Source organism: Haematobia irritans, chromosome 3 (assembly GCF_050003625.1).
Source record: "Haematobia irritans isolate KBUSLIRL chromosome 3, ASM5000362v1, whole genome shotgun sequence".
In the NCBI taxonomy this organism is placed as follows: Eukaryota; Metazoa; Arthropoda; class Insecta; order Diptera; family Muscidae; genus Haematobia; species Haematobia irritans.
This window is the reverse complement of record NC_134399.1, coordinates 5,412,389-5,431,447: the sequence shown is the minus strand read 5'-3', so window position 1 is coordinate 5,431,447 and position 19,059 is coordinate 5,412,389. Positions and strand designations below refer to the sequence as shown.

General features: G+C 27.7%; 1 protein-coding gene across 1 annotated transcript in view; it reads left to right on the top strand.

The window, feature by feature from the left end:
• Positions 1 to 17,221, top strand: part of LOC142230586 (potassium channel, subfamily K, member 16) — a 237,111-nt gene extending 219,890 nt beyond the window's left edge. The window contains exon 6 of the mRNA XM_075301226.1: positions 16,521 to 17,221. Within this exon, the coding sequence (XP_075157341.1) occupies positions 16,521 to 17,221 (701 nt within the window). The remainder of the gene's footprint in view (positions 1 to 16,520) is intronic.
• Positions 17,222 to 19,059: the final 1,838 nt, after the last annotated feature.

Sequence of the window (19,059 nt, the reverse complement as noted above, 5' to 3'; positions counted from 1 at the left end):
ATGAGACATCTTGACATTTGTTCTCCTTCTCTCAGAGTACAAAACCGAATCTTATTATCTTTGATAATACCAGCTTAGAGAGATTAATAAATAAATCTGCTCATCTCATATTCTTTCGTAAACATTTTGATTCTCTTAAATGTAACCATATTTGCTCTAATGAAGCTCTCATTGAAGTCATCGTTGCTTAACAATTCTTCCTGTATAAATGACATGTAGTAAATATAATATCGCGTTATTATTGCTGATATTCGATATATGTGATATAGTTAAGCACTTTATTGGAAATATAATTTTGATTGAACATTTTGTGTGGGACATTGATAATTAATATTCATAGCCAGAGCAGATAACACTTTCAGATGTAAGCAATTAAATGTTATTGGTATATGGTTTTTTGTCTCTCTTTTTCTCACGCTCTCTCATCTTTTTAGAGGGTTATATAAAAATTTGTGTATTCTACTCCTATAACATAAGCAATTAAGAAGAAAAATATTTTCAATTATTTTTGTTTTTTTTTTTTTTTCAATTTATGCACTTGCCAGATATCTAAAATGCTTATAATGCAACATTATTTAGTGCCTTTGAATATTTACGAGGCCAAAGAATGGAAACAAAGAGCGAGAGAGAGAGAGAGTGAGTGAGTTCTTCTACACCGTTTATTGGACCATAATGTCTATTTTAATAAATGAAACCAAATAGGAAAATCACAATTTTGTTTTTTTTTATGGCTCTTGCGTATAATTGTGCGGTCATTTATGGTTAGCATTATATTTTAATGTCTTATGTTTAAGTAAAATTTATCGCTTAAAGATTAAATAAATAAATATATGGAATATTGAAATTTGTGGTTTATTTAGAGGTATTAAGTGCCTAAACGTTATAACATTTAAGCCTTTTGTCGTTTCCTTCCTTTAAGTCAATTCACAAGATTCTTAATGGATCTTTAATGTGGTTAACCATCTTATAATTGTTGACAAGACAATTGACCCAACGAACTGGAAAATTAAAATGAATGACCTGCTTGTGGCAAAATGGAATATCTTAAGGATATTTCTCAACCAAATTGGCTAGCAGGTTTTTGGGATCCTGGTGCTTGAGAAAGAAATCTGCAATGGAGAGATATTTTATGGTCTTGCCGAGATTCAAATGAGTATATGGAATATTCCATGAAGACTTGTTAAAAGTTTGCATTGTTTGTTTAATTTTCTCTTGAGAAAATAATGGAAAACAATAAAAAAATATATATATTTTTTCTAAAATAGTTTTAGTTAAAAAAGAAAATCAGAAAATCGAAAATATGATATCCTAAAGCAGAGTTACTGAAATGGTACACCACCAATCATGAGAGCAAAGAAAAGGAAATTCTGTATTGTTCTTTATGGTCATAGAAATAATTGTGACTGGCATTCACCATATTTCTTCATAAAAATTAACCGATGATGTAGAACCGAAAATCAACGTTTGACAACGTTGATGTGAAATGATCAAAATAAACCCATGAATTGCCATAATATCAAAACCTAATAGGTCCGATCAGTTTTAGTAAAACTCCTTCAAGACAAAAATTGTGTGTCACATTCCGATAAATATGAGACCAAATAGGACCTTTCCTCGATTTAATATTTGCAAAATGTGGACCAGGGGGGAAATTTAAAACCCGAAGACATTTCAAAATATTGATTGAAATCGCAGTGGCACTAGTAATTCCCAGGGCTGTGGAGTCGAGCCAGTTTTACTCGACTCCGACTCCAGCATTTTTCATCAGCTCGACTCCGACTCCGACTCCGGAGGAGTCGACTCCGGGTAATATAACTAAATCTCATTTTAATACCACTAATTTGAAGTTCTATTGTGGGGGTACCGTAAGTGGATCGATAAAAAGTATCGTATTTATTTATGTGTGCAAAAAAAGGTCTTAATTTCACATTAAATGCCAATTGAACTCTATATTTAAAATTTAGGGCAATGTTTAATAAACAAAATAATGATATAAATACCCATCATAATATGAGAAGATACCAACAGTATATGTATTTGTGGACCAAAATTATTGATACTATCTCAAATCCTTTAAATTTGTTGAGAGCTATATAAAAGTTTATATTCCCATATGCATGAATTTGAATGTGAATCGATTTAGACAAAATTGTATATACTTCTACAAAATCTATGTACTTAAAATTTAAATCTAACGTTATGGGACGTAAAACAATTTTAACAAAAAATAAAAATGCAAGGAAAGTCTAAAGTCGGGCGGTTCGATTATAATATACTCTGCACAACTTTGTATTTAGATCTACATTTTGATAAAATCTCAAATCAAACTTCTACAAAATCTCGGGCAATATTTGGGAAATATTTATAATTGTTGAGACAATTTCGCAAAAATGCATTTATGATTCATTCATTGAAAAATTTGAAAATTTCTACAAGTTTTCGACTAAGCAGTGAGTATCAGTGAGCATACAATTTTAGAAAAATTTTTGTGTAGTAAAAAAAATTTGCAAAATTTTATATAGAAATAAAATTTTGCAAAATTTTCTACAGAAACAAAATTTGACTAAATTTTCTATAGAAATAAAATTTTGGCAAAATTTTCTATAGAAATCAAATGTTGACCAAATATATAGAAATACAATTTTGAATAAAATTTTTATAGAAATAAAATTTGGCAAAATTTTTTATAGAAATAAAAGTTTGAAAAAATTATCAATAGAAATACAATTACAAAAAAAAATGTGTAGCAAACAAAATTTTGCAAAATTTTCTATAGAAATAAAATTTTGCAAAATATCCTATAGAAACAAAATTTTGACTAAATCTTCTATAGAAATAAAATGTTGACCAAATTTTATATAGATAAAAATATTTCTATAGTAATAAAATTTTGAATACATTTTTATAGGAGTGAGCAACAGTAAGAAAAAAAATTTTGAGAAAATTTTCTATAGAAATACAATTTGACAATTTTTTCTTATAGAAATAAAATTTTGAAAAAATTATCAATAAAAATAAAATTTTAGAAAAATTTTTGTGTAGTAAATAAAATTCTGCAAAATATTCTACAGAAACAAAATTTCGACTAAATTTTCTATAGAAATAAAATTTTGACTAAATTTTCTATAGAAATAAAATTTTGACCAAATTTTCTAATAAAAAAATCTGTTTCTATAAAATTTTGGCAATATTTTCTATAGAAATAAAATTTTGCAAAATATTCTATAGAAACAAAATTTTGACTCAATTTCTATAGAAATAAAATTTTGATTAAATTTTCTATAGAAAAAAATATTTCTATAGTAATAAAATTTTCAATAAATTTTTTATAGAAATAAAATTTTGACCTAATTTGCTATAGAAATAAAATGTTGACAAAACTTTTTATAGAAATAACATTTTGACAAAATTTTCTATAAAAAACAACTTTGAAAACAATTTCTGTCAATATTCCACATATGTACATGGCCTTAAAATAAAATTAAAAAAAAATAATTTCGATCGTTCGAAATATTTCAAATAACATAAATTGATATGGGCATTAAAATGGATCGCTCCAGCCCATCTGCTAGTCTAACATTCTAGGAAACATAAAAAGATAGCCGTAATTGAAAGTTGATTTTCATTTACAATCATGCTGTACATTGACCGAATGAATAACGCAATGGAAATTAATTTGCGTAAAAACTTGCTTAGTTACAAAAGTGTGAAGTATTTTAAAAAATTTGGTTTAGCCGGAGTCGGAGTCGAGCAAAATTTTTACGACTCCGACTCCGACTCCAGCAAAATCTTCAGACTCCGACTCCGGCTCCACAGCCCTGGTAATTCCAAGTAGATCTTCCCATTTCCCCCATAGAATGACCCATATATCGATTTCGACTTCATCTGCATAAAGTGACCCGACCTATGCGAGTTTAAGCCACTAGACATGCTACTAGCATACTCAGATATTTTATACATCTTGCTGTTTTGCTAATAAGCAGAATATTGGAATTTAAATGTAATACGAATGGACTTCATTTACGTTACGGTCAATTCTTAGCATGGAAATGCCAACTTGGCCGTTCGAATAACCAAAATAAGACCTTTTGGCCATACAACCGCATACACACACGCGCTTAAAGCCACACTGAGCTGCTGAACAAAGGTCAGGTTAATTTGACCAAATCTTTGGTTATTACATAGTCCTACATATGCATGTACATGCAGGCACGCAAGCATATATTATAAAGTGAATAATTATAATCAAACTGAAAGTTGAACTCTGGAAAAAGTGTTTAATTTGCATTTTATGCAAAGCCACACTTATTCTCGCTCTCTCACACACACACACACATACCCACACTGAAACACCTCTTAGGCGACGACACAACATAACTCTTGGTATAAACTTAAGTAGGGCGTTGTTACGGTAACCACATCCTTACAAACCCTGCAGGTTTCCATTATCCAACACAAACGAAGACACAAGTACTCATTTATCAAAAACAAAAAAAAAAAACATACTCCATAGGTGGTAGTATGTGAAAGTATGCATTTGATGTACATATATGCGCTCGAATGTGTGTGTGTGTGTGCGAGAGAGTACTTGAGTACAATATAACCTTACTTATGTGGTACGGAAGTTTCTCTCACCCTTATCCTCATGAAATTTAAGTTGTGAGAGTACACTTTTTTCACAGGTACTTCATAGAGACCAAAAGGAATTAAGGGGGAAAAGTTGCAAAAAAAACTCCAAATATACTTAAAACACAGAAACTTATTTAAATTGAAGAAAATTGAACAAAAACAAAAGAGAATCATTTTATAGTAAATAAGTTTTAGCAAAAAGTTTGAATGGCAAAATAACTCTGCGTTCTTAAAAGGAAAGTGATTATTTTGAACCCTTTTTCATTAAATGCCAGTTAGATGGAATTTCTTAAGGATGAAAATAACAGCGGTAAAGAGAATAAAAATTAGTGGTAAATTCAGATGAATGTACGTGGTGTGTATATGACTTCAATCGAGATTTAAAGTAATAGAAAATTTTGTCAACATTTTATTTCTATAGAAAATTTTGTCAAAATTTTATTTCTATAGAAAATTTTATCAAAATTTTATTTCTATAGAAAATTCTATCAAAATTTTATTTCTATAGAACATTTTCTCAAAATTTTATTTCTATAGGAAAATTTGTAAAAATATTATTTCTATAGAAGATTTTGTCAAAATTTTATTTCTATAGAACATTTTTTCAAAGTTTTATTTCTACAGAAAATTTTTTGAATGTTTTATTTCTATAGGAAAATTTGTTAATATGTTATTTCTATAGAAGATTTTGTCAAAATTTTATTTCCTTAGAAAACTTTTTGAATGTTTTATTTCTATAGAACTTTTTTGAATTTTTTTTGTTTAGAAAATTTTGTCAGCAATTACTTTGTATAGGAAATTTTCTCAAAATTTTATTTCCATAGAAAATTTTATCCAATTTTTATTCTATAGAAAATTTTACCAAAATTTTATTTCAATAGCATTTTTTTCAGTCTTTTATATCTATAGAAAATTTTATCAAAATTTGATTTCTATGGAAATTTTATTTCTATAAAAAATTTTATTTCACTAGAAAATTTTGTCAAAATTTTATTTCAATAGAAAATTTTGTCAAAATTTTGTTTCTATAGAAATATTTCTCAGAATTTTATTTCTATAGAAAATTTTGTCAAAATTTTACTTCTATAGAAAATTTTATTTCAATAGAAAATTTTGTCAACGTTTTATTTTTATAGAAAATTGTGTCAAAATTTTATTTCTATAGAAAATTTTGTCAAAATTTAATTTCTATAGAAAATTTTGTCAAAATTTTTTTCTATAGAAAATTTTGTCAAAATTTTATTTCTATAGAAAATTTTTTCAAAATTTTATTTCTATAGAAAATTTTGTCAAAATTTTATTTCTATAGAAAATTTTGTTAAAATTGTATTTCTATAGAAAATTTTTTGAAAATGTTATTTCAATAGAAAACATTTTTTAGAAAATTTTGTCAACAATTTCTTTGTATAGGAAATTTTGTCAAAATTTTATTTCCATATAAAATTTTATCAAAATTTTATTTCCATAGAAAATTTTTTCAACATTTTATTTGTATGGAAAATTTTGACAAAATTTTATTTCCATAGAAAATTTTGTCAAAATTTTATTTCTATGGAAAAGTTTGACAAAAGACCTCAATTCGCTATCAGATTCCTACAGAACTTTAGTTTGATCGCAACTTTTTGTCAAAATTTTATTTCTATAAACAATTTTGTTAAAATTTTATTTCTATAGAAAATTTTGTTAAAATTTTATTTCTATAGAAAATTTTTTGAAAATGTTATTTCAATAGAAAAATTTTTTTTAGAAAATTTTGTCAAAATTTTATTTCCATAGAAAATTTTATCAAAATTTTATTTCCATAGAAAATTTTTTCAACATTTTATTTGTATGGAAAATTTTGACAAAATTTTATTTCCATAGAAAATTTTGTCAAAATTTTATTTCTATGGAAAAGTTTGACAAAAGACCTCAATTCGCTATCTGATTCCTACAGAACTTTAGTTTGATAGCAACTTTTTGTCAAAATTTTATTTCTATAAACAATTTTGTTAAAATTTTATTTCTATAGAAAATTTTGTTAAAATTTTATTTCTATAGAAAATTTTTTGAAAATGTTATTTCAATAGAAAAATTTTTTTAGAAAATTTTGTCAACAATTTCTTTGTATAGGAAATTTTGTCAAAATTTTTCTTTCCATAGAAAATTTTATCCAACTTTTATTCTATAGAAACTTTTATCAAAATTTTATTTCGATAGCATTTTTTTCAATTTTTTATTTCTATAGTTTCTATAAAAAATTTTATTTCGCTAGAAAATTTTATCAAATTTTTATTTCAATAGAAAATTTTGTCAAAATTTTGTTTCTATAGAAAATTTTCTCAGACTTTTATTTCTATGGAAAATTTTGTCAAAATTTTACTTCTGTAGAAAATTTTGTCAAAATTTTATTTCTATAGAAAACTTTGTCAAAATTTTATTTCTATAGAAAATTTTTTCAAAATTTTATTTCTATATAAAACTTTGTCAAAATTTTATTTCTATAGAAAATTTTGTCAAAATTTTATTTCTATAGAAAATTTTTTCAAAATTTTATTTCCATAGAAAGTTTTGTCAAAATTTTATTTCAATAGAAAATTTTGTCATAATTTTATTTCAATAGAAAAATTTGTGAAAATTTTATTTCTATAGAAAAATTTGTGAAAATTTTATTTCTATAGAAAAATTTTGTCAACATATTATTTCTATAGAAAATTTTATCCAAATTTTATTTCTATGGAAAATTTTGTCAAAATTTTATTTCAATAGAAAATTTTTTCAACATTTTATTTGTATGGAAAATTTTGACAAAATTTTATTTCCATAGAAAATTTTGTCATATTATTATATTATTTTTATAGAAAATTTTCTCAGAATTTAATTCTGTAGAAAATTTTGTCAAAATTTTATTTCTATAGAAAAATTTTTCAAAATTTTATTTCTATAGAAAAATTTTGTCAACATATTATTTCTATAGACAATTTTATCCAAATTTTATTTCTATGGAAAATTTTGTCAAAATTTTATTTCAATAGAAAATTTTGTCATAATTTTATTTCAATAGAAAAATTTGTGAAAATTTTATTTCTATAGAAAAATTTGTCAGAATTTTATTTCTATAGAAAATTTTTTCAAAATTTTATTTCTGTAGAAAAATTTTGTTAACATATTATTTCTATAGAAAATTTTGTCAAAATTTTATTTCAATAGAAAATTTTGTCAAAATTTTATTTCTATGGAGAAGTTTGACAAGAGACCTCAATTCGCCATCAGATTCCTACGAAACTTTCACTTTAGTGTGCTCGCAACTGTTTGAAGAGACTCAACGTCCACGCCATAAAAGATTGATTTTATTTCCGATATTTTTGCTTTTGAACAATAAAATTAAGAAAAACATGTATAACGATTTACATTGTAGCATTACATATCAGTCACCCTGTGTTACGCATGTATCTCAAGAGGCTGGGTATTGGGTTTTTATAGATGCCTCAGAAAATGGAAGATTTTATATCGAAATCTTGGCCACCGACAATTTAAAATTGTAGAAACTTCTATCTTTCGTAAAAGTCTACTTTTCGACTAATAGAATTTTTGGTATCGTTGAAAAAACGACTATATCGATTTTTTTAATACTTTTAAAATTTGAAAAATCAAGTTTTGCTATAATTGAAATACCACCAAAAAACCCCTATTCATATAAATCAATTCCCTAACACAGATTATTCGAAGATGACCAGCAAATAATCATAATCACCTTTTCACCTGCTTCCTATGCCTGCACATACTGACTTACTTTGCAAATGCGGAAAATGAGAAGGGGATTTTTCAATTTAGTGAGTTGAGAAAACCAAACCATTTGCCTTATCTCATAGTAACCAATAACCACCAGATACCTTTTCTAAGTTGAAAATATAGTTCGCAAGTTAAGCCTTCATTTATTTAAATCTTTCTCTTTCAAATTCCATTACCAATATCTCCAATAGACCCATCTTTTTGCTTTAGGTTTTTTTTTGTATTTTTTCTCTCTCATTTGCAGTTGAATTTAGCCAACCTTTAATTGTAACTTCACACTAGACCAGTGCACCCAATAACCTATGAGTGCCATAAAGTTTAAGTCCTTAAATGACATTTGCCTGGGATTATTTTTTGAACACCACAAATGTAACCCAGATTACAGTTTAAGACTTTTCGAGTAAATATTTATAACCTTTTAGTAGGACTTTAGCTGTTAGTAATGGTAGGGAGAGTAGTTGCCTATGACCAAAGTGTGAGAATAGTGTCCATAAACCACCTCGCTCTCTTTCTCCACGGGTGGGCTCTCAAGAATATGTGATCATTTTGGTGGCGAATGACTCACTGTGTATGTGTGTGTATATCTGTCATTTGGGCAAATATAAAACCATAGAAATTTCCAAAAAGGCTATATTATGTGTGGGTGGGTTTGTGTATAAATGCGGGAGGATGGTGCTGTCCCCGTATATGAGTGTTAAACATTCATTTGTGTAGTTTTATTACCGAGACATTTGCAGAGAAATTCGTTGCTGGTGTTTTTTTTTGTTGCAATTTTTACTCAATTATAAAAGTTTCCACATTAAAAGTTTACAACGCCTGTTATGCCCCAGCTAACCAATAAGGACCGGAAAAATTGTCGTAACTTTTTTTTGTGGTTTTTTCTTTTTTTTGGAGGGGGTAGGGAAGGTGAGGATTGGTTGTTTGGCCATTATAAGATATGGGTATGGGGTTGCCTGCAAAAGACTGAGGAAGTTTGTGACCAATGGGTCACAAACTTCCTCCGAGAAGGGTGTCCAACTTAACTTACTTGAGACATTATTGTGCAGAAAAATACAGTTATTGTCCTTTTTAACTCCAGCATTAAATAAATGGCGAATCAAGGGATGACAATTTGGATAAAATTTGAATTTCATATATAAATACATTTATTAATATATAAATTTAAAGTATAACATAATATATTGGGGAGAAAATAAAATAAAAAAATATATTACACTTTATATTATATTATTTATGTTATATTAAAATCAGTTTTACAAAAAAAAAAAAAAAAACATCAGAAAAACGTAGCGAAGTGGGCCGTGTTCGGCTAGTATTAAAATTAAAAATTAAAATGAAATAAACTTATATTAAATAAAAAAAAAATCAAAGTATAAACATCAATTAAATAAATAAATAAATTTGGCTTTTTAAGTGTTTGAAAATTAATTGCCTTGCTTAAATGAATTAATTTTTATTTAATGTAATTTGTGTTACTAATATATTTTTTATTTACCATATTAGACTTGCATTTTATAGAAGCATAATATTAACAAAAAAAATTAATTATATTTTAAATATAACGAAATTAAATTTTAATTAAATTTAGATCTATTCGATATGGATTAAAATATTTATATTTTTTAATTATTAGGATTGTGCACAACATATACAAATTAACTTCATTAAATTTTATAGATTATATTGCCCTCATGTAGATAAAATCAAAACAAAAAAAAAATAATTTTATGTACATATATTAAATTAATACCTTCACTTATACTTATCACTTATGTATATCCTTCATCGTTTTACCAAAGTTCTCATTTGTCATCCCTTTTTAAGTACAGTGAATAATCCAAAAATGATGAAATTCGTGGTTCTTCTTTTGAGTTGATATCCTCCCAAGCTATTTGGTGAAGTTGCTTTACTTCCATTCTCATTGTATCTCTTATGAATCCAAAAGAGTGTTTGTTTGTCTCCATCCATTGGTCCATCCTCATAGCCTGCACATAGAGCATTTACTTATTATTTGATTTGTATGAAGTTTTATTTTATTGTTATATGTTTTTTATTAGCATCCCATTAAAGGCTATTAGAGTGTAAATGCCTCAAGTGCAAAACTTTTAATTCCAGAATACGCTCTCTCTCAACACTTTGGTCTAAGCGACAATACGTGAATATCCCCAAAAGACCAAGTACCTAAAGACAAATGTCTATAGAAAATCTATGAGTCAATGGTGTTGGGGGAAGGGGGTCTGAATAGTGAGCAGAGAAGACTTCTCTGAGAGTTGTGTGGCTAGGCTTTGAATTCAACGAATGTTTATATGGTCGTTTGACAATGTAACGATGTTACTTAAACTGATTATATGGTTGTGGTTGAAATTAGATGGTCTATGAACAGTGGTTTAATTTCTCAAAAAATGAATTTACTTGAGCAGAACCAATTCGAGTATCTCTGAAAAGAATAACACAAAGAATTATTAATTTGTAAAAAGGCCCGAGGTGCCTAAAAAGAGGGCTGTCATTTAGACCTAAACAAGCCAAAGATGGCCGTTTAATTAAAATAAAGTTTATAATCTCTGCTTCAAAAATTGTTTTTTTTTTATAAAATTTGGAATACAAATGTTGTAAATTGGTGTCCGTCCGCACGTCTTTGAATTAAGACGAATTTTCCTTAAAGTAAAGAAATAAAGTTTATAATCTTTGCTTCATTTTTTTTATTAAATTTAGGACAAACATTTTCTAAGTTTGTGTCCCTCCGTTTCTAATTTTTTTTTAGATAAATTAACATACACGTACATAAAAAATAATTAAAGTCATAGAAACTCTCTCAAAACATAATAATTCCAGCAACTAAAATATAGTTAAAAATTATCTACCAAAATTTGAAGAAAATTTTCCCAAAAATCTACCAAATTTGAAAAATCTTTTCTCAAAAATTTATTTCTGTAGAAAATATTCTCAAAATTTTATTTCGATAGAAAATCTACCAAATTTAAAAAATCTTATTTTGAAGTTTTTGATCAAAAATTTATTTCTGTAGAAAATTTTCTCAAAATTTTATTTCTGTAGAAATTTTTTTTTCTCAAAAATTTATTTCTGTAGAAAATTTTTTTCTTAAAAAAAATTCTTCGAAAGAAATCTTTTATTATTTTATTTATTATATGTATATATTTTGGTCTCTCCTACTAGCGACAATTTGTTGGGTTTATAAATATTACTTATATTGTAAATATGTCGAATTTTAAATTTTATCAAAATTTTAGCTTGCACCATCAAGGGAAAGGAGAATTTACTCACAATGGATAGCCTGATCTAACACGAAAATTAAAATTTTTAAAGATTTTGAATTTATAGAAAATTTTGACAAAATCTTCTTTCCACAAAAATTATTGTGAAAATTGTATTTCTATAGAAAATTTTGTCAAAATTTGTACTTCAACAGAAAAGTTTCTCAAAATTTTATTATTATAGATAATGTTCTCAAAATATTATTTCTATAGAAAATTTTGACAAAATTTTATTTCTATAGAAAATTTTCTCAAAATTTTAGTTCTATAAAAATTTTTCTCAAAATTTTACTTCTATAGAAAATTTTCTCAAAACTTTATTTCTGTAGAAAAATTTCTCAAAATTTTATTTCTGTAGAAAATTTTGTCAACATTTTTGTTCTATAGAAAATTTTTTCAAAATGTGTACTTCTACAGAAAATTTTGTCCAAATTTTATTTCTGTACAAAATTTTCTCAACATTTTATTTCTGAAGAAAATTTCCTCAAAATTTTATTTCTGTACAAAATTTTGTCTAAATTTCAGTTCTGAAGAAACAATTTTCTCAAAGTTTTATTTTTATAGAAAATTTTGTCAAAATTTTATTATTCCATTATTAGAAAATTTTTTCAAAAATTTATTTCTGTACAAAATTTTTCAAAATTTTATTTCTATAGAAATTTTTTTTCTTTAGAAAATTTGCTCAAAATTTTATTTCTATACAAAATTTTGTCAAAATTTTATTTCTATACAAAATTTTGTCAAAATTTTATTTCTATACAAAATTTTGTCAAAATTTTATTTCTATACAAAATTTTGATGAAATTTATTTCTATCGAAAATTTTGTCAGAATTTTATTTCTTTAAAAATTTTTGTCAAAATATTATTTGTGTACAAAATTTTCTCAAAATTTTATATCTGTACAAAATTTTCTCAAAATTTTATTTCTGTAGAAAAATTTCTCAAAACTTTATTTCGATAGAAAAATTTTTCAAAATTTGTACTTCTACAGACAATTTTGTCAAAAATTTCTATAGAAAATTTTTTTCAAAATTTTATTTCTGTAGAAAATTTTCTCAAAATTTTATTTCTATAGAAAATTTTCTCAAAACTTTATTTCTGTAGAAAAATTTCTCAAAATTTTATTTCTATAGAAAATTTTGTCCAAATTTTATTTCTGTACAAAATTTTCTCAAAATTTTATTTGTGAAGAAAATTTCCTCAAAATTTTATTTCTGTACAAAATTTTGTCAACATTTTAGTTCTAAAGTAAAAATTTTCTCAAAGTTGTATTTTTATAGAAAATTTTGTCAAAATTTTACTTCTGTAAAAAATTTTGTCAAATTTTTTTTCTGTACAAAATTTTCTCAAAATTTTATTTCTATAAAAAATTTTGTCAAAATTTTATTTCTTCAGAAAATTTTGTCAAAATTTTATTTCTGTACAAAATTTTGTAAAAATTTTATTTCTATACAAAATTTTGTCAAAATTTTTATCAAAATTTTGTCAAATTTTTTTTTCTGCACAAAATTTTCTCAAAATTTTATTTCTATAGAAAATTTTGTCAAAATTTTGTTTCTATAGAAAATTTTGTCCAAATTTTATTTCTGTACAAAATTTTCTCAAAATTTTATTTGTGAAGAAAATTTCCTCAAAATTTTATTTCTGTACAAAATTTTGTCAACATTTTAGTTCTAAAGTAAAAATTTTCTCAAAGTTTTATTTTTATAGAAAATTTTGTCAAAATTTTATTTCTGTAAAAAATTTTGTCAAATTTTTTTTTCTGTACAAAATTTTCTCAAAATTTTATTTCTATAAAAAATTTTGTCAAAATTTTATTTCTTCAGAAAATTTTGTCAAAATTTTATTTCTGTACAAAATTTTGTAAAAATTTTATTTCTATACAAAATTTTGTCAAAATTTTTATCAAAATTTTGTCAAATTTTTTTTCTGCACAAAATTTTCTCAAAATTTTATTTCTATAGAAAATTTTGTCAAAATTTTGTTTTTTTAGAAATTTTTGTCAAAATTTTATTTCTGTACAAAATTTTCTAATTTTTTTTTTTTTGTATACAAAATGTTGTCAAAATTTTATTTCTATAACCAAATTTTATCAAAATTTTATTTCTATAGAAAATTTTGTAAGAATTTTATTTCTTTAAAAAATTTCAAAATTTTATTTCTGTACAAAATTTTCTCAAAAATTTATTTCTGTACAAATTTTTCCCAAAAATTTATTACTGTAGGAAATTTTCTCAAAATTTCCTACAGAAAATTTTGTCAAAAACTTCTATAGAAAATTTTCTCAAAATCTTATTTCATACAAAATTTACTCAAAATTTAATTTCTATAGTAAATTTTCCTAAAATTTTATTTCTCAAAATTTTATTTCGATGGAAAATTTAAACACCTCTTAGTTGGAGAGAAATACCATCTACCAAACAATAAAAAAATCTACCATCTAAAATAGAATTCTACCAACAGTGGCAACTGTGTTTAGTGCCCTCGAAAATTATTTTTTTTTTCTGAGTTACACTTGAACTAACCTGGCCAAAATGTACGGTAATAAAAGCCCTTTTACATGGATTTACAATTTAACGGGATGTCATTTCTACGTGAAGCGATTTCTTTAAAAAAAATAAATGACATAGTTCAAGGGGAATTTATTGTACACGGATGAAAAAGACTGTATTTCATATGTTTGGCTATAAACATTATATGTTTGGAACACAAATTTTTAAACACAATATTTTTGAGTGCAAGCATATAATGTTCATAAACTAGCATAACATGTTTGGGACATATATGTTAATATGTTAGAACATATTATGTTTGGGACATAAAATGTTTGTAAATATAATATGCTTGGATGCAAACATATATTAATTTAGAAATAGCCTATAAACATATATGTGTTTAGTAGCTTGGAGCGCTATTTAACAGGGAGCGATATTGAATTAAGTTGGTGGTTGTTGCTTGTTATTACAAAATTAACATTTTATTTTTCCTTTGGCAATTGATCAGCTACTTCTTTGATCCTTACAAACTGTGTGGTCCGCTGTTCGAATCCCCGTCCGGCAAAAGGTAAAATTAAAATAAAAAAATCATAAAATTGAATAATTTCTTCTACAATGTTTGTATTACAGAAAAAGGTGCTAAAAACTAAAAAATCTCGTGGAAGTGAGAAAGATGTGGGAGAATATACAATTAGGCAGAAATAAAATTTTGAGCATTCAGGTCGAAAACCTATGTTGTTAGCACCTATATTACCTGTTTATTTTCATAATTCATTATGATTGTAAATATATAAATAAATAAATAAAATTTTGAGCACAATATTGTTTGGGAGAATTTTTTTTAAGCATATAATATTTTTGGGTGCAAAATGCTTCCAAACATATCATATGTTCACATAATAACATATTGTTTTTTGGAAGACAACATTATTGAATTTGGATGGAAAAATACAAAATGTTTGGAACTTAGACTACCCAAACATATATTGTTTAGACTAATATGCTTTCAAACATATTATATATTGGAAGAGATGAAACATATAAATGTTTGGGCAAAACCCAAAAATGTATATGCTTGAAGCAAAATATGTTTGGGAGTATATGTTACAGAAGCGATTTTTTGTGAGAGTGTAGTTTCAAATTTTTAGTTAGTTTTCTTAAAATCAGTTCCTTAAAGCCCAGTATTCCGTGTGGCCTCCATTCAACCCTTAGGGGAAATTGGAATCCACAATTGCCTATTGCAGATGATTTCAATTTTCGACTTAGTTTGACATTTTTGGAATATCTAAATAACTCACTGAACATTTGAATACCAATACAGACAATGAGCTTGCTACTATAAAAGGCATCTTTGAAATGTGGAGACTGTAATCTCCAAATCTCCATCATCATATAAAGAGCACACAATCTGAGTGTTCCCATCGATTTAATAATAGACAGATATGTCATTAATGGTTATCGTTGTTGTCATCATCATTATTCCTTGGTCTCTTCTAGTATGCTGAGAACATGCATAGCGAAAGAGTCTATGAGTGTGTGTGTATGCAAGTATCTGCTTCTTGCGGTCATCTTGTCTGTTTTGGGCACAACGAATAAAGCTTAAATTGACCACAGGCTTAAGGCTAGCCACTAAGCAGCAAATTGTCCTGTTGTCACAACACCAAATGCAAGTAAGATTGCCTAGTTGAGTGAATATGGGAAGAAGGATAATAGACATGTCCTGCCTTTTAGGCAGGATACGAGGTTACGAAGGGAATTCAATGGTAGGGAATGGGGTTCTTGCTCTTTTGTTATGGAAATGAAATTAGGCATGGAACGGAGGTTGTTGACTATAGCGAATGGATGGCTCCTTCCGCAAATGTTTACTTTGCCTATGGATACGAAACGAAATGAAAACGTCATCGTCGTCTTTGGCTCTGACAATGATGACAAAGCGTATGATCTGGATTGGCCACAAAAATAACAAGCATACGACTTGTGGTCCTAGGGAAATTTGAGCTTACTTGGATAAGTGATAGAAAAATTTTGTGAGAAAATTTCCCAAAGCCATGAGGGGAAATGACGGTGGTATGTCATTGATTTCCACCATAAGTAACAAGTAGTAAAGACCTCTGGACATTTGGATGACATGGAGTAAATGAAAATTTCATACGCAAGACAATGACCTCCAAGATCATTTGAAAATCATTGAACTATTTTGTTTTTTTTCTTTTGCTTGTAGGTGACATGGGGCAGACGTTTGATTGGAATTTGATTTTTAGCCTAAATCCTATTTCGTATTATCTCAAACATAAATCTCTTGAAATTGATTGTAATAATTTTGTGTGTGTTTTTTTCTTTGATTCTTTCCAGGCTATGGAGGCATTTCACCCCGAACCCAGTGGGGTCGTATAGCTGCTCTAATCTATGCTCTCTTTGGTATACCCATTGTCCTTTTATATCTATCGGCCATGGGTGAAGGCTTGTCAGCGGGTATGCGTTGCCTATTTCGTAAGGCCCGTTCAAAAAGTGCCGTAAGCAATGGCAGTGGAGGCAATAATCCCAACTCTAGTGGGAGTTCTGGCGGTAGCAATAAGAAGCATTCAAATGATGGCAGTGGGAAACATAAAAGTAAGTCAAATCAACATTATCAAGGAGGCAAGATGATAGCCTCTCATCAATACGGATCGATGGGTAAACATTGCAATAACTCCACGGGAGGTTCTCCCAGTGTGCCCATCTCTATTTGTGTTATGGTCCTGATCTGCTATATCACTTCGGGGGCCTTACTCTTTCACAAAATGCAGAATTGGAGTGTGTTGGAGGCTTTGTATTTCTGCTTCACCTCTTTGGGAACCATTGGATTTGGAGAGTTAACACCTTCGGGCAATCTGACACTGTATTTGGCCTCTGGCTATATCCTCATAGGTATGGCTGTGGTGGCCATGTGTTTTAGCCTCATACAAACCGAGCTGCTAATGTGGCTGCGCCGTTTCAGTGTCCAGGATCATGTAATGCCGCAATCGGATGATGTGTCATTGGTTTCAGTGGCCGTTACACCGAAATCCTCTTGACAACGACCTACGGCTGACCTGCTTGCAGGCAGCGCTCCCGGCCCTCCCAATACCATGGGCCAACATCAGACCATGTTCTTTGGACCAGCCCATGTATTCTCCCAATACAATTCATTGCCCAGGCGTACTTTGAACTCCAATTTCCAGCGTAATACCCCAATCCGTAGATCCACCGGCATACCGGAACATCACATTGAATATTTTGTGCCAAGAAGTGTTAGTGAATTCAATCTATCGGGTGTGGGAGATCTGGCCTTACCACCTCCCAGGCGTTGCTCACCCACCGGCATGGGCCTGCCGCATGGCCTACAATTGGGACCACCACAGACCTTGCTCTGTGGTCCACCACCACCGCCCCAAGTTCAAATAGTTATGAAACCTCGAGAGAAAATGGTTACCTTTGAAGATGAATCGAAAGGTATGGTGGTGCCACCGCTACCCAATACCTCAGTGGGCTCAACGTGTCCCCATGGGGTGCCTACGACACCGCGTAAAGCGAATGCTGGCCACGGAGTGGGAGGTGGTGGTGATGTTTTTATGTGACGTGAATCGGTAAGATGACCCACCCTAAGTGGTTTACTAAGCGATACGGCAGTGTCCACGGATGATGTCTTCTCCTCGACGCAGGACCACAATCAAAACGAAGCTGACCTGCATGATGCTGTAGGTTCCAGTAGCGAACGCAATTCCTTAGATGGTAGTCTTAGTGATTTGAAAGGTAAATCTCAGCCTGGAGATGTGATACGGGTGTAAGCTCCACAAAAAAAAAAACACAAAAGAAACTCAAACGACTGTATCAAATGAAAAAAAATCCCTGAGAAAATTATAGCAAAAGAAAGAAATCGGCTAAAAAAAAAATAACGAAAAGAATAAACAAAAAAAAAATATTTAATTTTAATATTAGGCCATAAATTAGTGTTTACATAAATTTGCAAATTAAGTGTGAACATATTCGATTAGATAAAATTAGAATAAATTTAAGATATAAAAAAATAAACGAAACGACTTAAACACTCACTCCCACATATAAAATTAAAAATCGAAAAACATCATTAACTTAAGGAATCTATAATGATTCACTCATAAGATTTCTTTATTCATATATACATAAAAAAATAATTTTAGTTACAAAAAAATGTAAATATTTGATGTAGGCATTTATTTATAAAATAAATAAAATAATTAAAAACTATATAAATAATTTTGTATAAAGTTCATCATATATTCATAAAACAAAAATCAACACAAATTTCAAATCAAGTTTTGGTTTATATTTTTAAAATTTTAATTTTTTATCAAATACCATTGGTCACTGAAGAAGCTTAAAAAATGTTCTCTTTTAATTGGATTTTTATCTCTCGTCTGATCTCTCTATATCTTTTTCTTCTTTTTGTGGGTTTAATAGTCACAGAAGAAGCTTGAAAATTTTCTCTTTTTGTATTCGCCATATGATGTCTTTATATATCTCTCTTCTCTTTGTGGGTTTTAATAGCCTCAAAGAAGTTTGAAAACATTCTCTTTTAATTTGATTTTGCATTCGCCGTATGATCTCCCTACCACTCCCTGTTTTCTTTATGGGTGCCATCATTACAATGATTATAACAATAAGACAACAAGTCTTTTATATGTGGGAGAGTTGGGTTTCTCTCTTTCACTCTCTCTCTCTGTCTCTTGGTGGCTTATTTTAGATACGTGAGTAATATTAACAAGTAACAAGACCAAAATTACACTTAGAGCCGCTATTCACCAGGAGAGTAGTGAATTATTTAGTGAAATTTGAAAATTCTTTCGTTTTTGTTTTGTTATTGTTGGTTTTGTTCTTTAATCATAGTTGTTGT